We start from the raw sequence: 22,926 nt of genomic DNA on the forward strand, positions 1-22,926 counted from the left end.
CATGGCTCTGTTACTGCCTCCAGCGGTACGCAGTAAACACATACGCGATTGTAGTATACATCGAGAACGTGCTTCGAGCTCTTCGCATACGCATCCCTCCTATTTCCCCATCTCAGACAACAGCTTCGCCTGTCGTTGGATAGCCGCGTTCATCGCATCTTTCGACCCAAATTTACCCAGTAGTTCGCTTTCGACTTCAGAGAACTTCTGCTGCACGCTCTTAGTGAAGGCGTTTCCCGTGCCATGGCTCATTGTCGATGTGACGTTGATCGTATTCATGAGCATGGCCGCTATGAGTGCCAAGTCCGCGCCAGAAGCAACTTCAGCGCCGGTGCTCGCCAGATACTGTGCCAGCATCGCCATTCGCCAGGTTTGGACGACGCGGATCGGGTGGTGGATTTCAGGGTAGAGCTTGGGTATGACATGGCGATGCCGCTTTGCACACTCGAGCCATGCGCCTTCGTAGTTGCCGACCGCGAGCATGTTGACGATGAGTTCGTCCCTGAGAGCGGGTAGAGGTTGCTGTTGGACGGACCACAGGTTGGATTGGGTGCAGAAGGCGATAGCTTCCTCGAGGGAGCGAATCGCTTCGGCTGGGTCGGATTGTTGCTGTGCTTCTTCGTACATGTTGAAGGCTTTCATTTGTAGTGTTGCAACTCTTTGTTCATCGCTTGGCTCCTCTGCAGACTGACCCTGAGCACGCTTGACTTCCTCGTTGGCTAGGTTCCGATAATGAGTTGTCAGACTTCCCAGCTTCCTTGACCAACCGTCTTGTTCGAAATCCAGACCCTGTAGACACTTGCTGCACTTACACTCAAAGAACCAACGCTGTCCAAGCTCACTTTGACGTCGCAAATAGGGCATCGTAGGGTCGATATACGAGATGAAAAGTTCCTCGTCCCTTTTGATGTCTCTAAGTGCTCGGAGCTGCATCTGCGGTCCGTCCATGACAATGTACGTGTTCGGGTCGCAAGAATGGTTTAGATGGCACAATAATGCGTCGATGAGGATTCCCAGCGGCTCGAAAGTCGGAGTCACCAGTGTCATCGAATTCGACAGAATTCTGGCATACATTTGAGCGACAAAATCCTTGTTGAAGGTATCTTGCGTGGCAGAGAATTGGCTGGTACCCATGGCCATCAGTTCGATGCCTTCGTAGTTTCCATTGGCTTTGAAGTCGTCGATATGTGAGCCAAGATGGCACAGTAGCTGCCACGTCTGGTCGTCGATCAGGCCGTGTTTTCTTCGGACCAGGATTTCCATGCAGCCAAGTACGGCTTTGGGTAGCTCTTTTTCGGCCACCGGCTTTAGGTTCTTACATTCGTACTTGTGGCCGCGCTTCCATGCTTCTTTCTGGCATGCCTTTAATGGTCGTCAGTCGATTTGCTTGTTTGCAATGGGTCGTGCAGTGTACCTTGCTGCAGTATCGGAACCTTTTACATCCCGCGCACATTTGCACTGTAACACCTTCCTTCACATACAATCTCGAACCAATAGATGTGCCCTCGGTCCATACATAGCAGTTTGCGCAGGTATCTTTCAGTCTCTCGGACTCAAGTGAAGCCATGAGTGGACGTTCTATCATAACGATAGACTCTCCACTTGTGAGATCTCTGTTGCTGAAGAAACCTTTGCCCGCGGCCTGTCCACCAATGATGGAATCTCTAATGTAGTATCCATCCTGGCTCATGGCGCCAGTATCCAGCTGGTGAAGCTTGGGCAGACCTCGGGGTGAATAAACAGCTCCGCGGTGTGTTGGAAATCCTGTGTCTTTCAGTGTAATCCAAAAATTGGCTTGATATGAATCCAGCAAGCTGTGTTGCTCCAGATGGTTTACGTGTTGTGCAGCAACATGCCGTTCCAGTGTTCGTGTTTGAGAAGAGGCTCCATGCTAACCAATATCGGATTAGCGTATATTACAAGCGAGACTTCTTAGCTAGGGCACCAGCTTTGCCATTACCGCATGATGTACTTGCTGTTTGTCTTTATACTAGTGCCCCCACGCAGAAAGCCAAATTTACATGTTGAGTGATCCGGCCTGCTAATCGCCCGTGAATTTCTGTGTTGGGTCTAGTTCGATTGTTTTCAGGAGACCAATGGTCTCAGCCTTTTCAATCTCTTGGTAATATGCTTCACACGCGTTGCAGCAGTCGGGGCTATGCGTGCGATACTGTTCAGTCGTCGCAATTCATGCCCATCATACCATGCAATCTCACAGTGCTTAACATGGTTGACAAGCACAAACGATGCACTGTACTATAGATCCTCGCTTTGTTGAGGTGCCATATGTGACACTGTCATCTTGTTCCATATCTTCCATTGCAATCATGAATCAGAACCAAACCAACAAGCCAAGTCTCGAGACTCTTCCTACTGAAGTCAAAGATGTCATCACTTCCTTCATTGACAGCTCGTCAAAGCTTGTTCGACTCGCTTGCCTTTCACGAGAGCTGAGAGAGTCCGCGCTCCAAGCTTGCTGCAACAAGCGTCAATATCTCCTTTCAGCATATCGCCTTACTTATAGGCAGATCTGGTGATATTGATGACTATCTTGCTCTGCGAGGGTTCGGGATTGTGGCCACAGCCTACTGGGCACTAATGTCCCTGGGATCGACAGTCTTTTTGCTTCCGTCAAGTTGAGTGATTTCAGAGTAGGATATCTTGGTGAGTGCTGGGAAATACCTAGGATCCAACCGAAACCCTTCTGCTGCTGATTTGGTGACCAAAACACGAAAGTATCATAGTACATATCACCGACAGGAAAGGTGTACATTAGGTACTCGAACTCCATAGTGAGTTTTTCAAGACTGTATGGGACGAGTTTGTATGTGCCTAGTCGAGAGTCTCCGTTCCACCAGAACCCACGCGGTTTATCGCGGGACGGGTTGAACCATACGGTAGATATCACCGTCGATTTGCGCAAGCTTTTGAGACGGCTGAAATCTGTTGTTTGACCTTGCGATCGCCATTGCTGAAAGCCTTCCCCCTGATTGTCTCTGGTCCGGGCGGCGTGTCCTCGAAGCTCTAGTTCGCGTGGATTATTTGCATATGATGGAAGGGCGGTACTGAAGTTCTCAGGGCGAAAGGGTACGTTCAGTACTGATACAGAGAGAAACATGAGGCCTGAAGCTTGTTTGCGGAGTTCGCTGATTTCGTGGGTCGTCAGGGTCGTTTCTCTTAGCCAGACCTCTTCCTTGTTCTCTAAATGGGCTTGCTTTTCCAGACTACTGATAGATATGTCATTGTTGGGTCGGGGAAGACGATTTTCCAGTCATTTGGCCGGCCATTAAGCTTATATTCCCATGAAGAGGAGCTTCCAACGACTTTTCTTACCCCTCGCACCTAGCGTAGTTGGAGGAATAGGTAGATATGCATTCGGGTGGGAAAATACCAGCTCCGGTGTTTCAAGGCTTTCCACCAGTGACCAAAGATGCATCCTTGGCCCAGCATGCTGAATTTGTCCCCTTCCGCCAATGCTTAGAGATATATCTCGGTTTCTTTATCTAATCTTAAAATGATTGAAGTACGATTTTGATCGGCTATAAGCTGAAGGGACTATGAAAATGGACTAGCCATCGACGACCAGCCAAGCAACACTAAGTGAAGACGTCACCGGCAACGAAAACCAGTGCCATTTCCTCCCCGTTTGTTCACTTGCCATCCTACCAAAGTATCAGCGCAGCAAGTTCGGGCGCACGCTGTTTGATGTGTATATTGAGTGTGACAAAAGGGAAACGGCGTATGCAAAAGGAATCAGATCATTGCTTATGATCACCTGCTGCCCTTCCGTAAGAACTTAAATTCTGAAATTTAAAGGCTGAGAGACTGCGCTTTTGGAGACGGTGGGTGGTACGATATGTAGGCGACATCACTTACACTCGCATTGCAATTTGATGTATTAATGTATACAGGTGTTTCAATTGCACTAGTTGCAGCGACATCGCATGGGATAAGATAGATAGTCGCTGGAAAGGCGCAGCTCGACTCCGCAGGTATGTTTCGCATTTCTGCAGGCTTGACTCGATGCTACGGTACTGCCGGCGCTGCAGTGACGACTTGGTCAAAAACAATTGCCCAGATTTGTGAGATATGCCAAAGCCTGCGAATAGAGGACATGCCTAATAGAAGTCCTTCCAATTTCCCCAGATGATCTCGTTTTTGTACTTCTTCATAAGCTGTCCCGTCGGATCCTCGCCCTTCACATGCGCCCATGCGCCAGCAAAATGCACCAGAAAGTGGCCGTGCCTCCAAGGCCGCGCTGGCTCCTCGTAGCACGGTATTTCATCCGGAAACGAGTTGACCATCCACTGCGGAATGCTGGTAGTCCTGGCTTTGGAGACTGGGTCTTGCTCCATGTGCTTGGTGATCGCATCCTGCTCGCTCAGCTGCGCCTCCGGGTCCACCTTCTTTCCAGCGGCCTCAACAGCGTACACATCGTCTAGGAACTTGAGCGAGCGCTCGCCAGATCGGACGATAAACGAGCCGAGGTTGAGATTGTTGCAGTCGTTGGAGAAGAGGAAGTCAAGGTCATCTGGGTTCGTGGCGTTCTTCAGCGTCTCCTCGATGATGTCGGTGACCTTGATGTCCGTATTCGTAATCAAGGTGTCGAAGTCGAGCCACCATATCCAGTCCCACTGTTCCTTCTTGACCAAGCGCCGAATCATGTCAAACTTCCACCACACTGTGCCTTTATCCCTTGTGTGCGCTTCGTAATCGACGATGAGGTCGTAGCCATGGCGGCGAACGTAGTCTGTCCAGGTCAGTCAGGCGGCTTCTGGGTTCATTCTAGCCACGTACGGTCTTTGGACTTGAGCGAGATGTGAATGTACGAATTCTGATCCGTCACGAACGTCACCAGAGCTACGCGAAGAGGCTTCTTGGGAGCGGCGGACACAGGCTTCGTGGTGGTAACTGGGGCTGGCTTCGGTGCAATTGAGGCTGTCGAAGGCTTCTTCTCAACTGCTGGCGCTGGAATGCGCTCTGCTGGCGGTGGCGGTGGTCGCGGTGCGGGCGCGGGAGTGGGAAGCGGCGAGTGGCTAAAGTGCCATCCAAGGAACCCGCAGAAGATGAGAAAGAGAAGGAGCGTCGGCGGTATCCTCAGCGACCGCATCAGCATCTTGAAAATGCATGCACTTCCAGGCTATCAAGGCGGGCAGAGAGCTGGGCCAGGGTTGCCATCGCGAAAGCCGCCCTTACTGACTGCCAAGTATATGAGGGCTGAGGGCTATTCTCGTGGCGCCAACTACGCGGGTCGAGACCATCGGCTGAGTCGGGACGAGCTGAAGCAGGTCGAGATCACGTTACCGCGCGAAAAGCGACATAGGAACAAGACATAGAGCACACGATCAGCGTAGCATCTCGTCGTAACGTTAGGTTCCCCGTTGCGCTCCACTCTTTGGTCCTGCCAAGCTGTTTGTTCCTGGATGCGGGAGCTGCGGGCAAGCTCCACACAGTGCAGCAGCCGCTAATCCAGCCGCGGCACTGCCTTCCCAACCACCTCCGAATGAACGGTGATATCGTTTGGTGATACCCGCACCCTTTCGTCTGCACTATATTGGGCGCTTTTTCATAGCACAATGTCGAACCTTCGAGGCAGAGGAAGTAACGCACGCGGAGGCCGAGGAGGTGCATGGCATGGTCAATCCTCCGCGCTGAAAGGAACCTTTCTCAACGGCGTTTGGCACTGTAGGTCGATGCGCGATACTGTGGACTGCAAACATCTAACAGAATTCAAGGTGATTGCACCCCTCCGTTGCCTGCAGTACATTTCCAGACAAAGAAGGCAGGTCCAAACAATGGGAAATGGTGTGAGTATCCGCTATCAATAAGGTAAACACGCACACACCTCTGAACATGCTCGTAGTCCGAACTTGCCAGAAACCGCAGGAACAACGTTGCAAATTCTTTCTATGGGACACGGAAGCCCATCCGCGTGAAGCTGCCGCCCTAGCGAGCAACTCGCGCAGTGAGCCTGATCATGGAACTACGACTACACCCCGAGCCCAACGTGCTGTGTCCCCTCCCCCAACATACGCGCCAGACGCTGGCCCTTCAAGGAGTGGTAGGAAGCGTGACCGAGCGACAGCCCAAGAAGAGCAAGATGAATTCGACTTGGGCGAAGGCAATGCTGATATTCGAGACGAGCTCGATCAGGTCATGGCAGCTGCAGAAACACCGAGCAAGAGGCCCCGCACTGATGCTTTTGCAACTCCTTCTCGTCCAGCTAGGCGCAGGCTGCCATGGCAGACCGACCCTGAACCCCTACCAAGTGCACTGCCGACGCCACAAACAGAATCGCGAACCTCAAATGAACTCTTCCCAACGCGGTTTACTGCTCCTGGAGGCTCATTGCTCACTCCTTCACGTTACCATTCATCCGAAGAGTTCGGCACGGTGACACCCAGCTCCTCTCCGAACGAAACCCCCACGCCGGCTCGCTTCAAGAACGCTTCCGAGCACGATCTCGTCCGAGATGCCTTCGATGTACTGCGCGAGGCGAACGTTGAGCTGAGCGAACAGACAAGAAGAAACCTGGCTGCGATTCTTTCGAGGCATGCGACCATCGCTGAAGGTGTGAAGAAGGGGCGCAACGTTGCAAGAGCCTCAATAACCGCCAAGACAGCAAAAGTAACCGAGCTTACGTATCGCGTGAGCACGCTTGAAGCTGAGTTGGAGGCCGAAAAGGCAAAAGTTAGCCATCTGCAGTGGACCGTGGAGCACGGGCAGCAATCAGATTAATGTTTGCTTCAATGTCAATGTTAACCTTTAGTATTCTGTAATATGGGCTTATGGCTGAGTTGCACAATCTGCACCCGCCGTATCGTGCTACATCGCGAGCGATGTCGCGTTGGAATAGGCCCATCGAAACCATGCATTCACACATGCCTCCTGCTGGTCATCATTGGCATCTAACAGCCAGAGTCACAGGTTCTTATCGCGGGCTGCGCAGGTGCATGCCAATACAGAACTAGAAATGTATCTGGCATCGCTCACGTGGCAGGATGCAGTTTTGGCGCCTAGCATTGATATGATGCTGTTTATGAGGGCGCCACTAAGAGGTGGAAATAGAGCCAGGGCGTAAGCGGAACTGGGAGCGTTACTAGCGTGGCAATTAAGCGAGTTTGGGCAACTACACGTCAAGCTTTCTTCATTTCAGGTGCATGCTTTTCACTTTTGTAAGCCACGGGTGACACTTACGCAATACCGTGTAAATTATGAGTCGTTCCTGGCGTTCGGGCGCCTCTGCCGTGGTTGGTCGTGGGGCGGGCACACGCCAGCGTGGTTTTCGCGACAGTAATGACGCCACCATCGACTCCAATCGACCATCTGCGCGTTTTGTGCGGTTTTCACTAACGCGCTTTTTGTGCGGCTCACAGCTAACCCGCCAGACATTCGTATGAAATCCGTCTCCCTCCCCTCCTATGCTTCTTAAATCAGCGCAAAAACTCAGTGTACTCGGTCTTAGATTCTGTCGCTCGATCGCTCGCTTCTTCGACTTCAAATTAAGCAACCCCGGCTGTATCGTCGGTTGTGACCACCCCCACATATTAACTACACCGATTCCCGGGATCGGTACCACACTCAGGCTATCCAGCCCATATTACTGAGCCTATCCGATCACTATGGCTCCCGCACATCCAAGGACCAACCCTGGCCAACCACGCCCTCAGTCAGCCCAGGATATAGTAACGACGACACTGTTCATAACCAACTTGCACTGTCCATCATGTATAGAGGTTATACAAGACTCCCTGAACGGTTTCTCGCCGGCGCCAGAGTTTATTTCTTACTCTATTGTTTCTCATTCCGTTGTCCTGCGCCACACAACATCCCTTACTGCACTGGACATCGCTGCTACACTAGAAGCCGCTGGTTTCGAGTTACACAGCATTTTTCAGGACAACAAGACTGTGTTCGCCCCAGTTGAAATTTGCCACTTCGACGATCGAAGCAAAGAGTGGGAGACGAGTTTAGAACACGCAGTGGCGAAGTGGTTTCAGAAAGGAGCCCCAGAAGATTCAAGAGAAAACATGCACAAACGGGAAAAACACGCGGAGCAGTGTGAGCAATGTAAAGCCGAGACAGGTGGCGTGCAGTTGAGGATCGATGGCGAAGAGTCATCATGGCCCAGCAAACCGCAGACCGTTGTGACATCACAGGCGCTGGGCCTCGCAGACAAATTCGACGGGACAGCATCCCAGAGTCTCGAGAACGTAAGCATTGGCAACTCGTCGGCGACTTTGACCTGCAGAGCGACGATAGCGATCTCTGGAATGACGTGCAGCTCCTGCGTGAGCAGCATCACACACACTGTTGAAGGGCTGCCGTTCGTGCGGTCTGTCAACGTCAATCTGCTCACCAACAGCGGGACGGTATTGTTCGAAGGAAGAGAAAGACTAAATGAGATCATCGAAAGTATCGAAGATGCAGGGTTCGATGCGAACGCTGAGAACATCGAGGTTCTCGATACCTGGAGAGCCACGTATGCTATCGGCGGTATGACTTGCAGTGCGTGTGTTGGAAATGTGACTCGAGCTTTGGAGACGCACAGGTGGGTGGAGAAGGTGGACGTCAATCTGGTCACGAACAGTGCCACCATTGTATTTTGTGGAAAAGACAATCTCACACAGATCACGGAAACGATCGAAGATGCAGGTTATGATGCCACACTCGATAAGGTCGAGCCTGAGAATACTTCGAAGTCGGAGTCCAGCGAGAGAGCTGTGGGAATTTGCATCGATGGCATGTTTTGCCACCACTGTCCGGCTGATATTATGAGGGCTATTGGCGAGAGACATGGAGAGCAGCACGGTGTGGAGTTCGAGGGACAGAACTTCTCGGAACACTCCCCAATACTGAACATCAAGTATAAACCAGACCCTCCGAATTTCACCATCCGCGATGTCTTCAGGTCGATCGAAGACCTGAACCCGAATTTCAAGCCGTCGATCTATCACCCTCCGACAATCGAAGATCGCGCTCGGGAGATGCATGCACTGGAACGGAAAAGAGTGCTGTTCCGACTGTTACTCTCCGTGGTCATTGCGATACCTACATTCATCTTCGGGATCGTGTTCATGAGTCTTGTCAAAGAGACTCATCCGATCCGCCATTACGTTATGCAGCCGATGTGGGCTGGTAACGCTACCCGGTTGAATTGGGCTCTCTTCATCTTGGCAACGCCTGTCTATTTCCTCGCCGCCGACACCTTCCATCGTCGAGCTATGAAGGAGGTGAAAGCCATGTGGCGCCCGGGAAGCCGCACTCCTTTTCTCCACCGATTCATTCGATTCGGAAGCATGAACATGCTCATGTCGCTGGGCACAAGCATTGCATACTTTGCATCAGTTGTCGAATTAGCTTTAGCGGCGGCGAACAAGTCTTCAGGATCCATGAACGACTCCTACTTCGATGCCGTGGTCTTCTTGACGATGTTTATCCTTATCGGTCGATTCTTGGAGGCATACAGCAAGGCGAAGACTGGCGACGCTGTCACGTCTTTGGGCAAGCTCCGACCCGAAGAGGCTATACTGGTAGATTCGGAGAAGGGAGACCTGAAGGTGGCAGCAGACCTGCTTGAAGTAGGTGATATAGTCCGCGTCCACCATGGTACCTCGCCGCCATTTGACGGTACAATACTGGATAGCGCCACCACTTTCGACGAGTCTAGCCTTACTGGCGAGTCGCGACCAGTCAGGAAACAGGTAGGCGATATTGTCTACTCTGGCACAGTCAACAAAGGGTCACCTGTGAAGATCAAGGTGACGACGATCGCAGGCACTTCCATGCTCGATCAGATAATCAACGCCGTCCGCGAAGGTCAGACCCATCGAGCACCCGTAGAGCGTGTTGCAGATACCATCACAAGCCACTTCGTCCCATTTGTTGTTCTCGTTGCTATTACTACCTGGCTGATCTGGCTCATCCTCGGTACCAGCGGGGGGATTCCCAAGGACTGGATGAACGAAGGTTCTGGTGGGTGGGCGCTCTGGTCTTTACGTTTCGCCATCGCTGTGTTTGTCATCGCCTGCCCCTGTGGGATTGGCTTAGCGGCCCCAACTGCACTTTTCGTCGGTGGTGGTCTTGCTGCGCAACATGGTATTCTTGTCAAAGGTGGCGGAGAGGCTTTCCAGGAAGCGAGCACGCTCGACTGCATCGTCTTTGACAAGACAGGGACTTTGACACAAGGAGGTGATCCTGCTGTGACTGACCACAGCATTAACGAGGAATGTGGCGAAAGTGCCGCTGTTGTCTTTGGTCTCGTCAAAGCCTTAGAAGAAAACAGCAATCACCCCATCGCAAAGGCCCTCGTGGGCTTTTGCAAGACTAGGTCCACCGACACCCTCGACACTGTCACCGTCGATGAAGTCCCCGGCAAAGGGCTCAAAGGGACTTTCAAGCTGGCCGACCGACAGATTACTATCATCGCGGGCAATGAGGCCTTCATGGCCGACCACTCAGTGTCGATACCAACTGCCCAAGCATCAAAATTACACGCTTGGAAAGCACGTGGAGAGTCTGTCGCATTGATTGCACTGGTCTCGAGCCACGACAACGCTAAAGCTCCCGAACAACCCTGGAACTTCGCTTGTGCTTTTGCCATCGCCGACCCGTTGCGACCGGAGGCAATCAACGTCATCACCCAGTTGAAAAAGCGGGGGATTGATGTCTGGATGTTGTCTGGCGACAACCAAATCACAGCAAATGCTGTTGGCTTACAAGTTGGGATCCCTGCGTCCAACATCATCGCAGGCGTCTTGCCAGACCAAAAGGCAGAGAAGATCACCTATCTCCAGAAGACGCTCACCAAGACTCACAAGTCTGCTCTCTCCCGTCTGTCCTTCGGCAGCAAATCCATGCCGAAGCGCGCCACCGTCGCTATGGTAGGTGACGGCATCAACGATGCGCCCGCGCTCTCTACAGCTGACCTCTCCATTGCCATCGGCTCTGGCTCCGACATTGCGCTCTCTTCTTCCTCTTTCATTCTCATCAACTCACACCTCGCTTCGCTACTCACTCTACTTGATCTTTCTCGCGTGGTGTTTCGCCGCGTTTACTTCAACTTCGGGTGGGCGCTCATCTATAATATCATCGCTATGCCAATCGCTGCCGGCGTCTTATATCCCATCACCACGGGCACACAGACGATGGACATGCATCACAATGGCATCGGTATGGAGGCTGGTATGGGTATGGGAGACTCTGGCGTGAAGCATGTGCGGCTAGACCCGGTGTGGGCGAGCTTGGCTATGGCGCTGAGCAGTGTGAGCGTGGTTTGCAGCAGTCTGTTGCTGAGGAGTAGTCTTCCGGGCGTGGGGTTTAGGGTCAAAGAGACACGTACGGCTGCTGGGGGTGCGGTGGCACATGAGGAGGAGGTTTAGCCTTGTCCGAGGGTTACATTCGCTTAATGTACTTGTGTGGTGGTTAAATGTATTCGTAGGAGTTTTTGTTCATACAGGCATACATATCCCACTACCAATTTTGATGCACACAAGTGGAAGATGGATATATCATAGCCCAGCTCAAAGTATCATATATCATACTTATTGCAGCCGCACGCAAACCCTCAGCCCGTCGGGCAAGCTTCGCACTGCGTGTGATTTGGCCGGTGCGCCCAACATACCCTGCCATGCCTCCTCAGCGTCTTCGCATAGCCGCCTACTTGTACCAGCGCCTATTATCCACCTACAACCTCAGCAAGCTAAACGGACAGGTGTTACACATATGGCACTGCCACCGCCCGCACGGCCAGCTGGGCGCGATATCCGCACGGGCATGGAGTAGTCGTAAAGTTGTAGTTTTCCCTGCGACGGGCGCCGTTGCCTCGGCCGCGGAGGGATTGGTTGTAGAAGCAGTAGGACATTTTGGCGCTTTGCTGGTTGCCGTCGACTAAGTTGGGGAGAGGCAGGGGCGCGAGAGATGGATGTTGCTGTGGTGTTGTTATGTGAGGGACTCTGGGGTGTATGCTTGGTTTGTAACCATAGTTTTGCTGGCATTGTGGTGTACAAGAACCGACTCATGGGGTCGTGACTTGTCTACTAAAAGCACTGCAAGTGTCGAGGTCCACGGCCTGTTCGTCAGTCTCTACGGTAAATACAACGTGTCTCAGATGCCACGGAAAACTGATCAAGGTATTCCAGAGACATGACCGAGGCGTGGAAGATTTTGGAAACGAATCTGCTACATTAACACTACTCTCTCTTATACACTCTCAGTCGGGTTCGGGGAATACGATCCCCACCGACGCCCGAGAAAGAAGCTTTTTACTTCATCCTCTGTGGGGAAGAGTTGCCAAAAGAGATTAAGAAGTAAATGCATGTTCGCCAGAAGGGCTGACTGGGCTAGAAACACCGCTAGTCATATATCATGTGGCGGGTGACCGTTTCAGTGCCGTCGACTAAAAGTTCTGCAAAACCCATTTCAAGGGATCGGTTCGCCCGTGAAGCCATCAGACTTCTAGACCTTGATATCGTATTAGACGTTGCGCAATCGGCGGGGCAATGTCTTCGACGCTTGTCAGGGTGGGTTGTCTTGTCTCAAAGACATTGTTGCAAAATCGCAAGTGCGGTGAGAGGAGGGCCGAGACAATGCACGAGCAAGGGTAGGATTGCCTGTTTGGAGGGTGACTACGTCGAAGTGACTCGGGGTCGTCCGTGGAGAGACATTCATGCATGTGAGATGGGATTTTGATTCGGAAGCATGAATGTCGGTGTGCTGGGAGTTATTCACATCGCCCGCTTGCGTCTGTTCTTACATCTTCCAGAGTCAATGGTGTGTGGAGGGTTTGGATATCGGAATAGCATGTATGTGAAGAACTGCAGAACATATGATTATCGACTATAGCCCAGGGTGTTCCAGCAACGAGGATTTCGAATGTGCATGTTATTGGACGTGGGACAAGCATCGTTGTCACGATTTGGCTGGCCATGGAGGTGACTGCTATCGAGGACAGGACCGTACAGCAAAACAGCAGAGGTATGCAATGTTGCTAAGGTAAGAGATTATTGGGCGAGCGGCATTCTTGGTGAGCGGACAGCGATGATGCGGCTAAGAGCAATGTCAGGCGAATCTCAGCCCCCCATTCATTGTTTGCAATCAAGATGAGCGGGGTGTTCTGCCGTGCAGGCGAGTGCGAGGGTGCGATTGGATGGCGTGTTCCATTAATTGAAGGGCGTTTTGTTGCGTTTCAGCGGTGGTTCGCAGCGCGATTGGCGGAGAGCGGCAGATGCGGCAAGGACGAAACGTCAAGCAAATAGATTGGCGACGCTTTGAGGTGTTTATGCGCATACAGGTGTTCATTGCGCCTCGTTTGCAGAACAATGCACACGGAGAGGCGCAGGGTCGAATTGGAAAGGAAGAGGAGTGGTAGCCCAGTTGGGGGGCAGCGTGTTTTGACGGGTGACACGGCGTGGGCTGCCACCGGAGTGGTTCTCATGCTTCATGCACCAAGCAGCAGACGTCTGCCGTCACAGCCGTACGCGACGTTGTGTGCGGCCCCAGGTGTTCGCATCGTGATGCGGCAAGGAACGAGCTATTGGCCAGCGCGGCGACTAGAGATGGCCACACCGCGCAACAGCAGCGCGGGGCTCGGGGCCCTCTAATAGACGGTCAGCGGTTCTGAATGTCCGCAACACGAGCAGCGGGCCTTGTGGCTGGTGAGGAGTTCTGTTCTAGGCCACGGCATGCAGCCCGGAGGCTCCTTCTTGATGGACGACCCAAGTCCGCACGACGGGGTCTGTGGCTGACGACGGGTCTCATTTCTTTCGCGCGAGGACCCTTGAGCAAGTCCGAAACGGCGGTGCTGGACAGCTCCCACGGGACGACGTGCAGCTGGCGGCAAGCCAGAGGGCACGTTTGCGTTTCCTGGGCGGCTGGCATGTCCAAACGAGCACGGCAGCGAGTGGGCGACAGGGCTGGCGGCCGGCGAGCCCTGGAGCGTGCGTGGGGACGGGGCGAGGCGCGCTAGGCCGCACCGGGCGCTGGCGTGTCACAGGCGCGAGTTTCAGACAGGGGCGGCCGGCGGCGGCCAGACGCCGGAGCGCTGGGCGCCATGTGTGTGCGGCTCCCGCTGCCCTGCGCCGTTGCGAAAACCCATCCTCTCGACGGTCCCTCGACGCGCCGCCAGCGCAGGCACAGCGGCCCAGCCAGCACATGGCTCTGCAGTGGGCCCAACGTGCCCGCAGAGCGCTCGACGGCGCCTGCTGCCGCGCGTGCTCGCGCTCCACCACCGCCCCCGGCGCAGTGGAGGCCGCGGCCTCGGCGGGCGGACCACGTCGTCGACAGGCACAAGCGCGCGGCGGGAGGCTGCCGGCCGCCAAGCAGTTTCAAATGCACACGACGCTTCGCTGAGCTTGCGCGTGGGCTAATCGAGCCACGACCGCTCGGCCGTTTCCATGCGTGCATTGCTTGCCGAGTACATGAGCCACGCCTCCCCTCCCCATGCTCCTTCCCCAGAGCCCTGGCCCGACTGTCTCTCTCCGACCGCTCCTTCCTTCGTTTTCGCCTTCACTCACATTCTTTTAGAGTGCTTGCTTCGCCTCCAGCAGACGTCCCTCGTTCACCTTCTTCTCCCTTCCCACGCTCTCTTCTCCCCTTCACCCCGGGCCGCATCCTTAGTCCCGTTTGCGTGCTGGCACGTCTTGGCCGACAGCCCTTCTGCCTCAGTTTCGCCGCACCTTGACAGTGCTCGTGGATCGTAAGTCTTGGTAGTCTCACCTCCTCCGGCCTTAGGCATAGTGCATCCACCACGGCCTCCCTCTGCCTCGCTCCCTCCTTCCGCACTGCCACCCCCCCTGAAAGGCGTCGTCTTCTCGTCCATTCACTGTGTCTCATGTTGTTTAACCACATGGACCGTCGTCGTCTTCTCCTTCCTTAAAGCTTCCCCATATTCCTGTCACGCTACCTTCGACATCTCCCGCCACAACACCCCCGCGGGCTGACCATTTGTTGACTTCTTGCAGCGCTAGTCGCCCTTTTTGTTCTGCCTGTACCGTTACTGTCAAGACAGCCACACGTTCTTTTACTCTTCCATCTATACCTTCGCCACACCTGTCCTGCGGACCCTGTCTCTCTTCTACCTAATCCAACATGAGGACTTCTTTTGCCCTCGCCGCCCTCGCGGCCTCTTGCGCCAATGCCGTTGCTGCCCCCGCTCCCCAGGACGTCGAGGCCCTGGCCACCCCCGAGGAGACCGTTGATGGTCTGATCGGTCTGTCCAAGAACGGTACCTGCGCTCACGACCCCAACAACTCCAAGGAGGTCGTCGTCATGCTCGACAAGAACGAGATCCCCCAGGCCAAGTCCTTGCTCGCCAAGCTCGGAAGGCAAGCCGACGATGATGGTGTCTTCGATGTCATGGACAACTCTCAGTGGAGTGCCATCGTCATGCACGCTACCCCCGAGTGCATCACCTACCTCGAGGACCTTACCGAAGTCAAGTTGGTTGATGAGACCGCTCAGATCCAGTCATTTGTCACTCAAAAGACTGGCGCACCATGGGGCCTTCAGCGCATCTCCAACGAAGCCGGCGCCTCTGGCGACCCATCTGGCCAGGACTTCACCTATTCCTTCGATGACGCCAACCTTGGCGCTGGTGTCGACGTCTACGTTGTCGACACTGGTGTCCGTGTCTCCCACGCCGTCTTCGGAGGCCGTGCCAAGGAAGGCTTCTCCTTCACCTCCACTGCTGCTGACGGTGATGGCCACGGCACCCACGTTGCTGGTTCTGCCGCTGGTGCCAAGTTCGGTGTTGCCCAGAACGCAAACATCATTGCCGTCAAGGTTCTCGGCGACGATGGCTCTGGTTCCTCTTCCAGCACCATTGCTGGTATGAACTGGGTCCTCAACAACCACGAGAAGCGCAAGACCGAGCAAGGCTTCGTTGGTTCCATCATGAGCATGTCTTGGGGTCTCCAGGGCACTGCCAACTCCGTCGATCAAGCCATCCTCTCTGCCGTCTCCGCCGGAATCCACGTCTCCGTTGCTGCCGGTAACGATGGCGCCGATGCTTGCGGCACGACCCCTGCTCACCTTGGTGGCGCCAACTCCGACGTTGTTACTGTCGGCTCCGTGAACATCCAGAACAAGGTCTCCTCCTTCTCCAACATTGGCAAGTGTGTCGACATTTTCGCGCCTGGAGAGCAGATCCTCAGCGCCTGGAGCACTGGTGACAACGTCATCAACTTCCTTTCTGGCACATCCATGGCCACTCCCCAGAACTCTGGTGTCATGGCCTACCTGATGGCACAGAACCCGACCGAGTTTGGTCAGAACCCCAAGGCCCTCAAGGCTGAGCTTCTCAAGCTCGCCCGGCAGGACGTCATCACTGGCTCCCTCGGTGGCAGTGCCAACCTGCTCCTCAGCAACGGTGTCAACGGCGCCGTCCAGAAGCGTTCCGTGACCGGCAGCCCGGCCTCGTGGGCTAAGAACATGGTTGACAACGAGCTCTCGACCCGTTGGGTCGTCACCGACGACTCCTCTCCGCTTCGCTTCTAGATCAAGATTACGATCGGCATTGACAGCTAGATGTTGTGCAAGGACTTGTGATACCCCGCATCTGCTGTGCGCACAACGTCCACGTTGGCACGTTTGGAGGAAGACAAAAAAGTTAGACGCATTGTACATGCCCCAACCACTTGTGGTTTCTCTTTTCATACATGTTCAGCCCGGCATCGCATCATCATCTCTCTTGCTTATCAGAGAGTTGAATTGGAATATACCACGCCTAATAGCGCATTTCTGGCATCTGCTTCATTCTGTTCGCATCTACTTTCTTTAGGTCGCTGGTCTGGAATCTACTGCGCGCTGTATCGGTGGAGACGTTGAGGGAGGTGCAGTAGGAGATTAATTTTCTGTGTGGATACTTTTCTAGCTGCATTGATGTGCATAAGAGGTGTTCGGTTTGGGCCACGAGGCTACAGCTAGCGCATGAGCGGCGTGGTGGAGACGTGACGATAATGCAGAAGATGCGCAATTGCAAATCTGGAAACCATGATTACAGTGCATGCGGACTTCTCGCACGGTGTGATGACTGCGTGATTGTCGTACGAAGTGGTTGTTGTGTGCGCTGTCGATGGGGTATGTCATCGAACATAGACTTGCACAACAACAATCAATCCAAGCATCTTCATTTAACCGAAGACGATCCACAGTGTTCAGCAGGAACACGCCTGCCGGCCGAGGCGATGCGCATCGCAACCGTCGATCTTACGCTCGCCGCTCGCACACTCTCGGCGACGACGTACGTACGCACGCACGTACCTCACGACGACAACACCGCCGGAAATTTTGCACTCCCGCACCCGCGTACGTAACCCTCCAAGAAGCCAAGTCAACCCTTTTCGTTGTCCCTTCTAGATGCCGCACCGGCTCCCCGTTTTTTTCTGTTCCTGCATGCATGCCCCACATTGATGGTCGATTGAAAAGCTCAGCGGTTAGCGGACCCACAGCAGCGCCCTTGGCGACGCGGCGAGCGAGGCCCGCGGGTTCTAGGTCTCGAGCGTCTAACAGACTGGGCTGCGCTACTCCGCTGCCCGGCAGATGGGGAATCGGGAAGCTTCTATCTATGACGTTGTGCGTTGGGTGTTGCTCGTATCGAGAAGAGCAAAGATAGCTCTGGCGGGTGGAGGGGAACTAAAGATTGCGACAAGATAGCTTGGAAAAGCGCAGTCGTGTAGGAAAGCGTGAGCGTGAGGTGAGATGCGAATGTCCGGTCGAGAGGGCTGATGGTGCTACCATGGCGCGGTGTTGAGGAGCGGGGGTGGGGGCGAGGCAGAGTTTCCTGATTGAGACAGTGTTATGGATCGGAAGACGTTTGTTTGGTTCAGGGGAAGGGACCAGTCCGCCGTTCCTTCGTGATCATTCGGTACCGTATTTCGATGTCCTATCTTATCCAACTACACACCACGTGGAAGCCAGAGATACCACATGACAGCAAATCATACAGAATGTACAGGTTCCCTACACGCAATCCACACATCCGACGCGCTCATGCCACGCAAACGAAGCCAACGCGAAAGCGAAAGACAAACCCCCAAATGCTATCTATGTCGTCTCTTCCCCAAGTCGTACACAAGCGAGTAGTTTACACATCCTCGTCGCTGTCTTCGCCCAACAGCTCCCCCTCATCAGGGTCCACAACAGCGTAGTCCCCTCTCCCCCTAGCAAAAGAGCTGCGACTCGTGTACGTGCGTCCGTCGTACCCGCCGAATCTGTTCGAGATGGCTCTCCAGGCAGCGCCCACGACGAGCGGTATCGCAGCCACAACAGCCACCAGGCCGGAGATGGCCGCAACAGGCCATTGTATCCAAGGGCTGTCGCTGTCGAAGCCACCGCCGCCCTCACCCAGTCTGATTCGTCCAAACTTGCCGTCCCAGTTGCGCCAGACGTAGTATCCGATACCACCGGCAGCCGCGAACGGCAAAATGACGGCAAGGAAGATAACAAAGCCAGATACTCCGTGCTTCTTCTCGTACTCCTCTTCGTGGCCGGGACAAGGGTGCATCTGACTGGTACGGTCAAACTCCTGGCCACCTTCACAGGTTGAGGCAGGGATCTTGCGATAACCTGTGGGATCCCAGTATTCCACTGCTCCCGCCTGACAGACAGCCAGGGGATCTGGCTTTTCAAGACCCTGAATCAGCTTGCATTCGCCACCGGGCATACGTTCGTAGTTGAAATCGCTGTCGGAGTTAGTATTGTAAAGAAAAAGACATTTTGGGTAGACTTACCATTCAAAGTCGCGCCGGGTGCAGGAGCAGTTCCGGGCAATGTTGTGCAAATGGTCGATCCGCTCACCGTTGTAGCAGTTGGCGCCCCTCCTCTTCCGGTGGTACTGAGCTACATGCCCGAAAAGACATTGGTCATCTTCTCCTTGCATCGGGTGCTGCGGAGTCCATAACTCGTAATCGCCCTTCTCCGGATCATTCTCGTTCAGCTCGCACTTCTTTGAGAACAGTCCGCTGAAATCGACATTGATGGCAACCAACTTCCTGCCATCTCTGCCCCAAAGCAAGAAGTTCAGCGAAGTGTCGCTCGGCACCGTCGTGATGGCATCAATCCTGTGCTTGCTGTCGGAGAACTTGTGTTCCTTAAATGGAGTCTCCCCGTTATCCAAGGAGTAGTACAGGTGGTTTGTGTCTTCATTCCTGCGGACAATAACAATGACGGAGCCTTGGTCGCCAAACTCCCATGCGTAGTTGCCCTTCTTGACTTCCTTCCACGTGAGGCCGGCATCTGTGGTCATAAAGGTGCTCGCTTCACCAATAGTAGTGAGCTGCTCTCCGACATTGCCAACACCCATCATGATGCCGACAGCACTAGGAGAAGAGTATGACTCTCGAGGGTCAGGACGTTCGGTGTACCCATGCAGATGCAGCGCGCACTTGTCCAGGCTCTTACCGCTGCATTCGTATTTCTTGTCATCCGAGTCCTTCTCAGGTGGTATGAGTGCACCCCAGTCAGCACCATCGTTGTGCGTGATCCTTGTTTGCTTCTTTTTCTTTTCGCCTTGATCGACCTTGTCTGCATTGGCTACGATATTCGCAATCGCGACACCCTCGATTCCCTGCATCTTCTCAAAGTCAACGTACCCGGCCGTGTTCCTGTTGACACCGTTGAGGCTCATCACGTACGAAGTTCCATTGCTGTTGCTCTTGATGATAGAGCCATATTCTTGATCGAGACGGCTGTTGACAGTCACATGAAGGAACACGGAATGCGTAGAACTATCGAGCACAGTGTACGCAGTCTGGTGATCGACTTCGAATTTTGGCGGAAATTTCGCCTCTGCAAAGGTCTTTGCGTCGAGACTGGCGTCCAGCTTGAGAGATTTGCCATCGTCGCCCTTGGTCGCGACGATGATGAACTCCGACATCGTGGCGAATTCGACAACGGACTTGAACTTTACATCTTTGGTCTTGAACCAGTCCTCGCTTGAGATGAGTTCAACAGGGGCACTCATTTCCTCGTTCGTGTGCTGTTCACAGAATACTTCTTTCTTGTCAACTTTACGGCCGGCTTCGCGCCAGACGAATGCACACTTCTCGACGTAAGGCATCAGAGTCTCCCAGGTATCCTTTGCGCCGTTCTTTTGAGAGATTGAAGCGACAGTGTGGCACTCGCGGTCGTTGGACTTTTCGCAATGCTCGCCACCAATCCAAATAAGCCAATCAGACTCATCGGGATGGAACTGCATGATTTGAGCCTCCAAGGTTGGCATCTGTGGGGCTTCCGAAGAGTGGATGCTGTCCTTCAGACCACGATCTTTCGAGTAATAGAACTTCTTTGTTGCGGTGAGGAAGAAGACGTGATCATTGTTATACTGGTGCGGATAGATGGCAACGATGTTGTCATCTACTGCTTTCTTCCATTGCTTGCCGTGGTCGTGAGAAATGTAAGCTTCATTCTCATCCGTGAGCATGACAACTGTCTCATCCTTGTCCTTGTTCTCATCTCGACCCTGTGTGGGGCGTTCGAGATAGTAGTATTCCTTGAACTTAGATCCTGGGAATGGCGTAATCTCATTCTTGATGTCTCCACTGACTGGAGGCTCGGAGGCAGAGTCGCAATCTCGCTCGACCTCCTTGTCTCTGTCGGTAGTACCCTCGCATTGGTTTCCGGGAATCTTTCTCCAGCCGGAGCTGCCCTTGTACGTTTTCGCATCGCCTTTGCAAGCACCTTCGGGGATCTTTAAGGAGCCTGCGGGGTTGCATTTCTTGTCCTCCCCCTTGCCCTCCGGCACGAAATTGTAATCGCATTCGTAATCCCTGACCTCGTCACACTTGCAAGGTTCAAATTTCGGCTGCGCCTCCTTGAAGTTCTCTTCGAGAAAGCATTCGGCGTCCCACTTGCGACGCTTGAACGTCTGCTTGTGGCCCATTACGCACATGACGTCGCCATTCTCGTCTTTGAGAGGAGACCAATCCTCCAAGTCGTCATCTCCGCATTTCCGCTCGTGCAATTCGGCGAAATCGAGGTGGATGATGGTTGGTTTCCTGCCCTCGCCGTCTTTAATTCTAGTGGCGTAGAGAAGGAACTTCAAGCTCGTCGAATCGGCTACTGTCGTAAGCTCTTGCGCGCGGATCTTATAATCGAGCTTGATTTCTTTCCAAGAGTCTTTGCGGCCGTGCTTGAGCGAATACATGATTTTGTTGGTCTCCCTTTCATCGACAGCAACCAGCACGGCACCTTGGCCGCCGAACTCGTACTTGTGAGCATTCTCCAATGCACGTTCCCATGTAAGTCCGGCATCGTCCGAAACCCAAGTGTCGCCGTTGTTGTACTTGCCACCGAGATATTTTCCGGTGTTTCCAACTCCTATAACGATACCAGGGGCAGGGCTTGAGAAGACGCGGCCGCTGTTGCGCAACTCGGTGACCGAGTGCAAGTGTAGCGTGTCGTCCTTTCCCTTGATTTTCAGATCAGCGAAAGTCCTTCCGTCATCGAAACTGATTTGCGACTTGATCTTCTTGATGGCCATCGGATTCGTGTCCTCGGCGTTGTCGACAATGTTAACAAGCACGATGCCTTGGATGTTAGACACCTTTTCGAAGTCGACGTAACCGAATTCGTTGCGATTGGTATGATCAATGTTTTTGGTAAAGTACGTTCCATTGGAATTGCTGGTGTACAGTGATCCCATGAAAGCGTACTTGTTGGTCACCACATCGACCTGAATGCTGTAATTTGTGGATTCAAGCATTGTATACGCGTCTTCCTCAATCTTGCCTCCACCAAATTCTGCATGGTGCCATATCTTGGTGTCGTCGGTAACGTACATGGAAAGCTCGTCCGAATGTTCGGCCTTGGCGGCGGCGACGAAGTAGCCCTTGACAGCAGCCATGTTCGTCATGCCTTGTACGGTACGGCCGGAGGACATGACAGGCTCTTCCTCGTTCTTGAAGTAGTCATCGGAGATGACAATCTTGTAGTCTTTGGAACGTTCCGAGTATTTTCCAGCCACTATGCACAATATCCGGTCGTCGAGGGAATCGTCATCCAAAGCAAAGCGCTCGGTGCCCTTGGCCCACAAACACATCTTCCGGCTCTCGCGGGCAAGCTTGAGCGACTCGAAGCCGTCCTTGGTAACATATGTCTAAACAGCGATTAGCTCGGCATTCCTGCTCGGACAAGCACCAGCTTACCGTTCCGAGACATGCGCCAAAGAAGCAGTCGTTCCCGCCACCGTGGAACAGTATCTTCTTGTTGTCCGACGCGTGGAAGCTCAGCGGGTTGCCCAGAGACGGAGCTTCGTCTGTCTTGAACTTGCTCCACTTCTCGCCCTGGTCGTAGGTGATGTAGTGCTCCTTCTCGCCTAGCACCACGGCCACGTTCTTATCGAAGGGGTTCTTGACTATGCCGATTGTCCGCATGTCCTTGCCGTCGGCCTTGACCTTGTCCCACGACTTTCCGGCGTTAGAGGAGCGGAACACCTTCTCCGACTCGAGCTCCACCAGCATGGCGACATTGGAGTCGTCAAAGTAGAAGATGTTGAGCAGCTCGCTGCCAAAGTCTGTTTCTGCCACGAGTGGCCCATCTTTCTTCGCCGCGGCGAACGGCGCGAGCACCGCGAGGGCGGGCAGCCATATGCCCTTAAGGAGTTTCATGACGCATAGAGGAGGCGGATGCGCAGGCGGATGGGTGAGAGAAGGGGCGCGGCGTTAGGGACAGCTGGCTGGTTGCAGTCCGCAGCCTCGTATTTGTCGTATGCCTACGTGAGATAGCTGAAGGCGGCAGCAGCGTCTTGGCGCGCTTGAAGCGGGCGACTTGACGCGGCGGTGCAGAGGGAGTTTCTTTACAGGTGCTCCGGGGAGTGAAGTGCTCACGAGATGTCTACGCTAAAGACAATAGACGATGAATGAAAAGCTGAGTCGCGTGGGAATGTCTGAGGTGAGGCGACATGTGGCAGTGGCCGTGCAGGTGCGACCA

General features: G+C 53.8%; 8 protein-coding genes across 8 annotated transcripts; 4 read left to right on the forward strand and 4 right to left on the reverse strand.

Annotated features, from left to right (window-relative positions):
- Nucleotides 1–99: 99 nt before the first annotated feature.
- CC84DRAFT_1223422 (SET domain-containing protein) lies at nt 100–1,690 on the reverse strand (the record flags this gene model as incomplete). The annotated part of the gene is made up of 2 exons (XM_018183488.1): nt 100–1,362; nt 1,415–1,690. 2 exons carry the CDS (start codon nt 1,688–1,690, stop codon nt 100–102), a joined length of 1,539 nt encoding a protein of 512 aa, XP_018029508.1.
- Nucleotides 1,691–2,294: 604 nt separating this feature from the next.
- Nucleotides 2,295–3,393, reverse strand: CC84DRAFT_419315 (uncharacterized protein). Its single transcript, XM_018186144.1, has one exon. The coding sequence runs from the start codon at nt 3,116–3,118 to the stop codon at nt 2,519–2,521; it is 600 nt and encodes a 199-aa protein (XP_018029509.1). The 5' UTR covers nt 3,119–3,393; the 3' UTR covers nt 2,295–2,518.
- Nucleotides 3,394–4,118: 725 nt separating this feature from the next.
- Nucleotides 4,119–5,116, reverse strand: CC84DRAFT_1105152 (uncharacterized protein; the record flags this gene model as incomplete). The annotated part of the gene is made up of 3 exons (XM_018175086.1): nt 4,119–4,750; nt 4,798–4,873; nt 4,961–5,116. 3 exons carry the CDS (start codon nt 5,114–5,116, stop codon nt 4,119–4,121), a joined length of 864 nt encoding a protein of 287 aa, XP_018029510.1.
- A 237-nt stretch (nt 5,117–5,353) lies between these two features.
- CC84DRAFT_419324 (uncharacterized protein) lies at nt 5,354–7,165 on the forward strand. The gene is made up of 3 exons (XM_018186145.1): nt 5,354–5,685; nt 5,736–5,807; nt 5,864–7,165. The coding sequence occupies exons 1-3, from the start codon at nt 5,577–5,579 to the stop codon at nt 6,736–6,738; spliced, it is 1,056 nt and encodes a 351-aa protein (XP_018029511.1). The 5' UTR covers nt 5,354–5,576; the 3' UTR covers nt 6,739–7,165.
- A 457-nt stretch (nt 7,166–7,622) lies between these two features.
- CC84DRAFT_1181852 (heavy metal translocatin) lies at nt 7,623–11,893 on the forward strand (the record flags this gene model as incomplete). Its single annotated transcript, XM_018180575.1, has 2 exons — nt 7,623–11,337; nt 11,553–11,893. The coding sequence occupies 2 exons, from the start codon at nt 7,623–7,625 to the stop codon at nt 11,891–11,893; spliced, it is 4,056 nt and encodes a 1,351-aa protein (XP_018029512.1).
- A 1,932-nt stretch (nt 11,894–13,825) lies between these two features.
- Nucleotides 13,826–14,883, forward strand: CC84DRAFT_419433 (uncharacterized protein). Its single transcript, XM_018186147.1, has one exon. The coding sequence runs from the start codon at nt 14,051–14,053 to the stop codon at nt 14,678–14,680; it is 630 nt and encodes a 209-aa protein (XP_018029513.1). The 5' UTR covers nt 13,826–14,050; the 3' UTR covers nt 14,681–14,883.
- Nucleotides 14,884–15,087: 204 nt separating this feature from the next.
- On the forward strand, nt 15,088–16,494 carry CC84DRAFT_1181854 (subtilisin-like protein; the record flags this gene model as incomplete). The annotated part of the gene is made up of 1 exon (XM_018180576.1): nt 15,088–16,494. The coding sequence occupies one exon, from the start codon at nt 15,088–15,090 to the stop codon at nt 16,492–16,494; it is 1,407 nt and encodes a 468-aa protein (XP_018029514.1).
- Nucleotides 16,495–17,823: 1,329 nt separating this feature from the next.
- CC84DRAFT_1132043 (vacuolar protein sorting/targeting protein 10) lies at nt 17,824–22,883 on the reverse strand. The gene is made up of 3 exons (XM_018175922.1): nt 22,143–22,883; nt 18,729–22,093; nt 17,824–18,680 (listed from the first exon to the last, which is right to left on the reverse strand). Exons 1-3 carry the CDS (start codon nt 22,602–22,604, stop codon nt 18,083–18,085), a joined length of 4,425 nt encoding a protein of 1,474 aa, XP_018029515.1. The 5' UTR covers nt 22,605–22,883; the 3' UTR covers nt 17,824–18,082.
- Nucleotides 22,884–22,926: the final 43 nt, after the last annotated feature.

This window comes from Paraphaeosphaeria sporulosa (assembly GCF_001642045.1).
Source record: "Paraphaeosphaeria sporulosa strain AP3s5-JAC2a unplaced genomic scaffold CC84scaffold_16, whole genome shotgun sequence".
Lineage (NCBI taxonomy): Eukaryota > Fungi > Ascomycota > Dothideomycetes > Pleosporales > Didymosphaeriaceae > Paraphaeosphaeria > Paraphaeosphaeria sporulosa.

What these genes read in the sequence shown, in the direction of transcription:
- CC84DRAFT_419315 (XM_018186144.1), bottom strand. Translation starts at nt 3,118, where the DNA reads ATGTTTCTCTCTGTATCAGTACTGAACGTACCCTTTCGCCCTGAGAAC.
- CC84DRAFT_419324 (XM_018186145.1), top strand. Translation starts at nt 5,577, where the DNA reads ATGTCGAACCTTCGAGGCAGAGGAAGTAACGCACGCGGAGGCCGAGGA. An exon ending in TCTCAACGGCGTTTGGCACT is followed by an intron (nt 5,686 to 5,735) that starts GTAGGTCGATGC and finishes ACAGAATTCAAG; the next exon opens with GTGATTGCACCCCTCCGTTG. An exon ending in TCCAAACAATGGGAAATGGT is followed by an intron (nt 5,808 to 5,863) that starts GTGAGTATCCGC and finishes ACATGCTCGTAG; the next exon opens with TCCGAACTTGCCAGAAACCG.
- CC84DRAFT_419433 (XM_018186147.1), top strand. Translation starts at nt 14,051, where the DNA reads ATGTGTGTGCGGCTCCCGCTGCCCTGCGCCGTTGCGAAAACCCATCCT.
- CC84DRAFT_1132043 (XM_018175922.1), bottom strand. Translation starts at nt 22,604, where the DNA reads ATGAAACTCCTTAAGGGCATATGGCTGCCCGCCCTCGCGGTGCTCGCG. An exon ending in TTGGCGCATGTCTCGGAACG is followed by an intron (nt 22,094 to 22,142) that starts GTAAGCTGGTGC and finishes ATCGCTGTTTAG; the next exon opens with ACATATGTTACCAAGGACGG. An exon ending in ACCCGGCGCGACTTTGAATG is followed by an intron (nt 18,681 to 18,728) that starts GTAAGTCTACCC and finishes TAACTCCGACAG; the next exon opens with CGATTTCAACTACGAACGTA.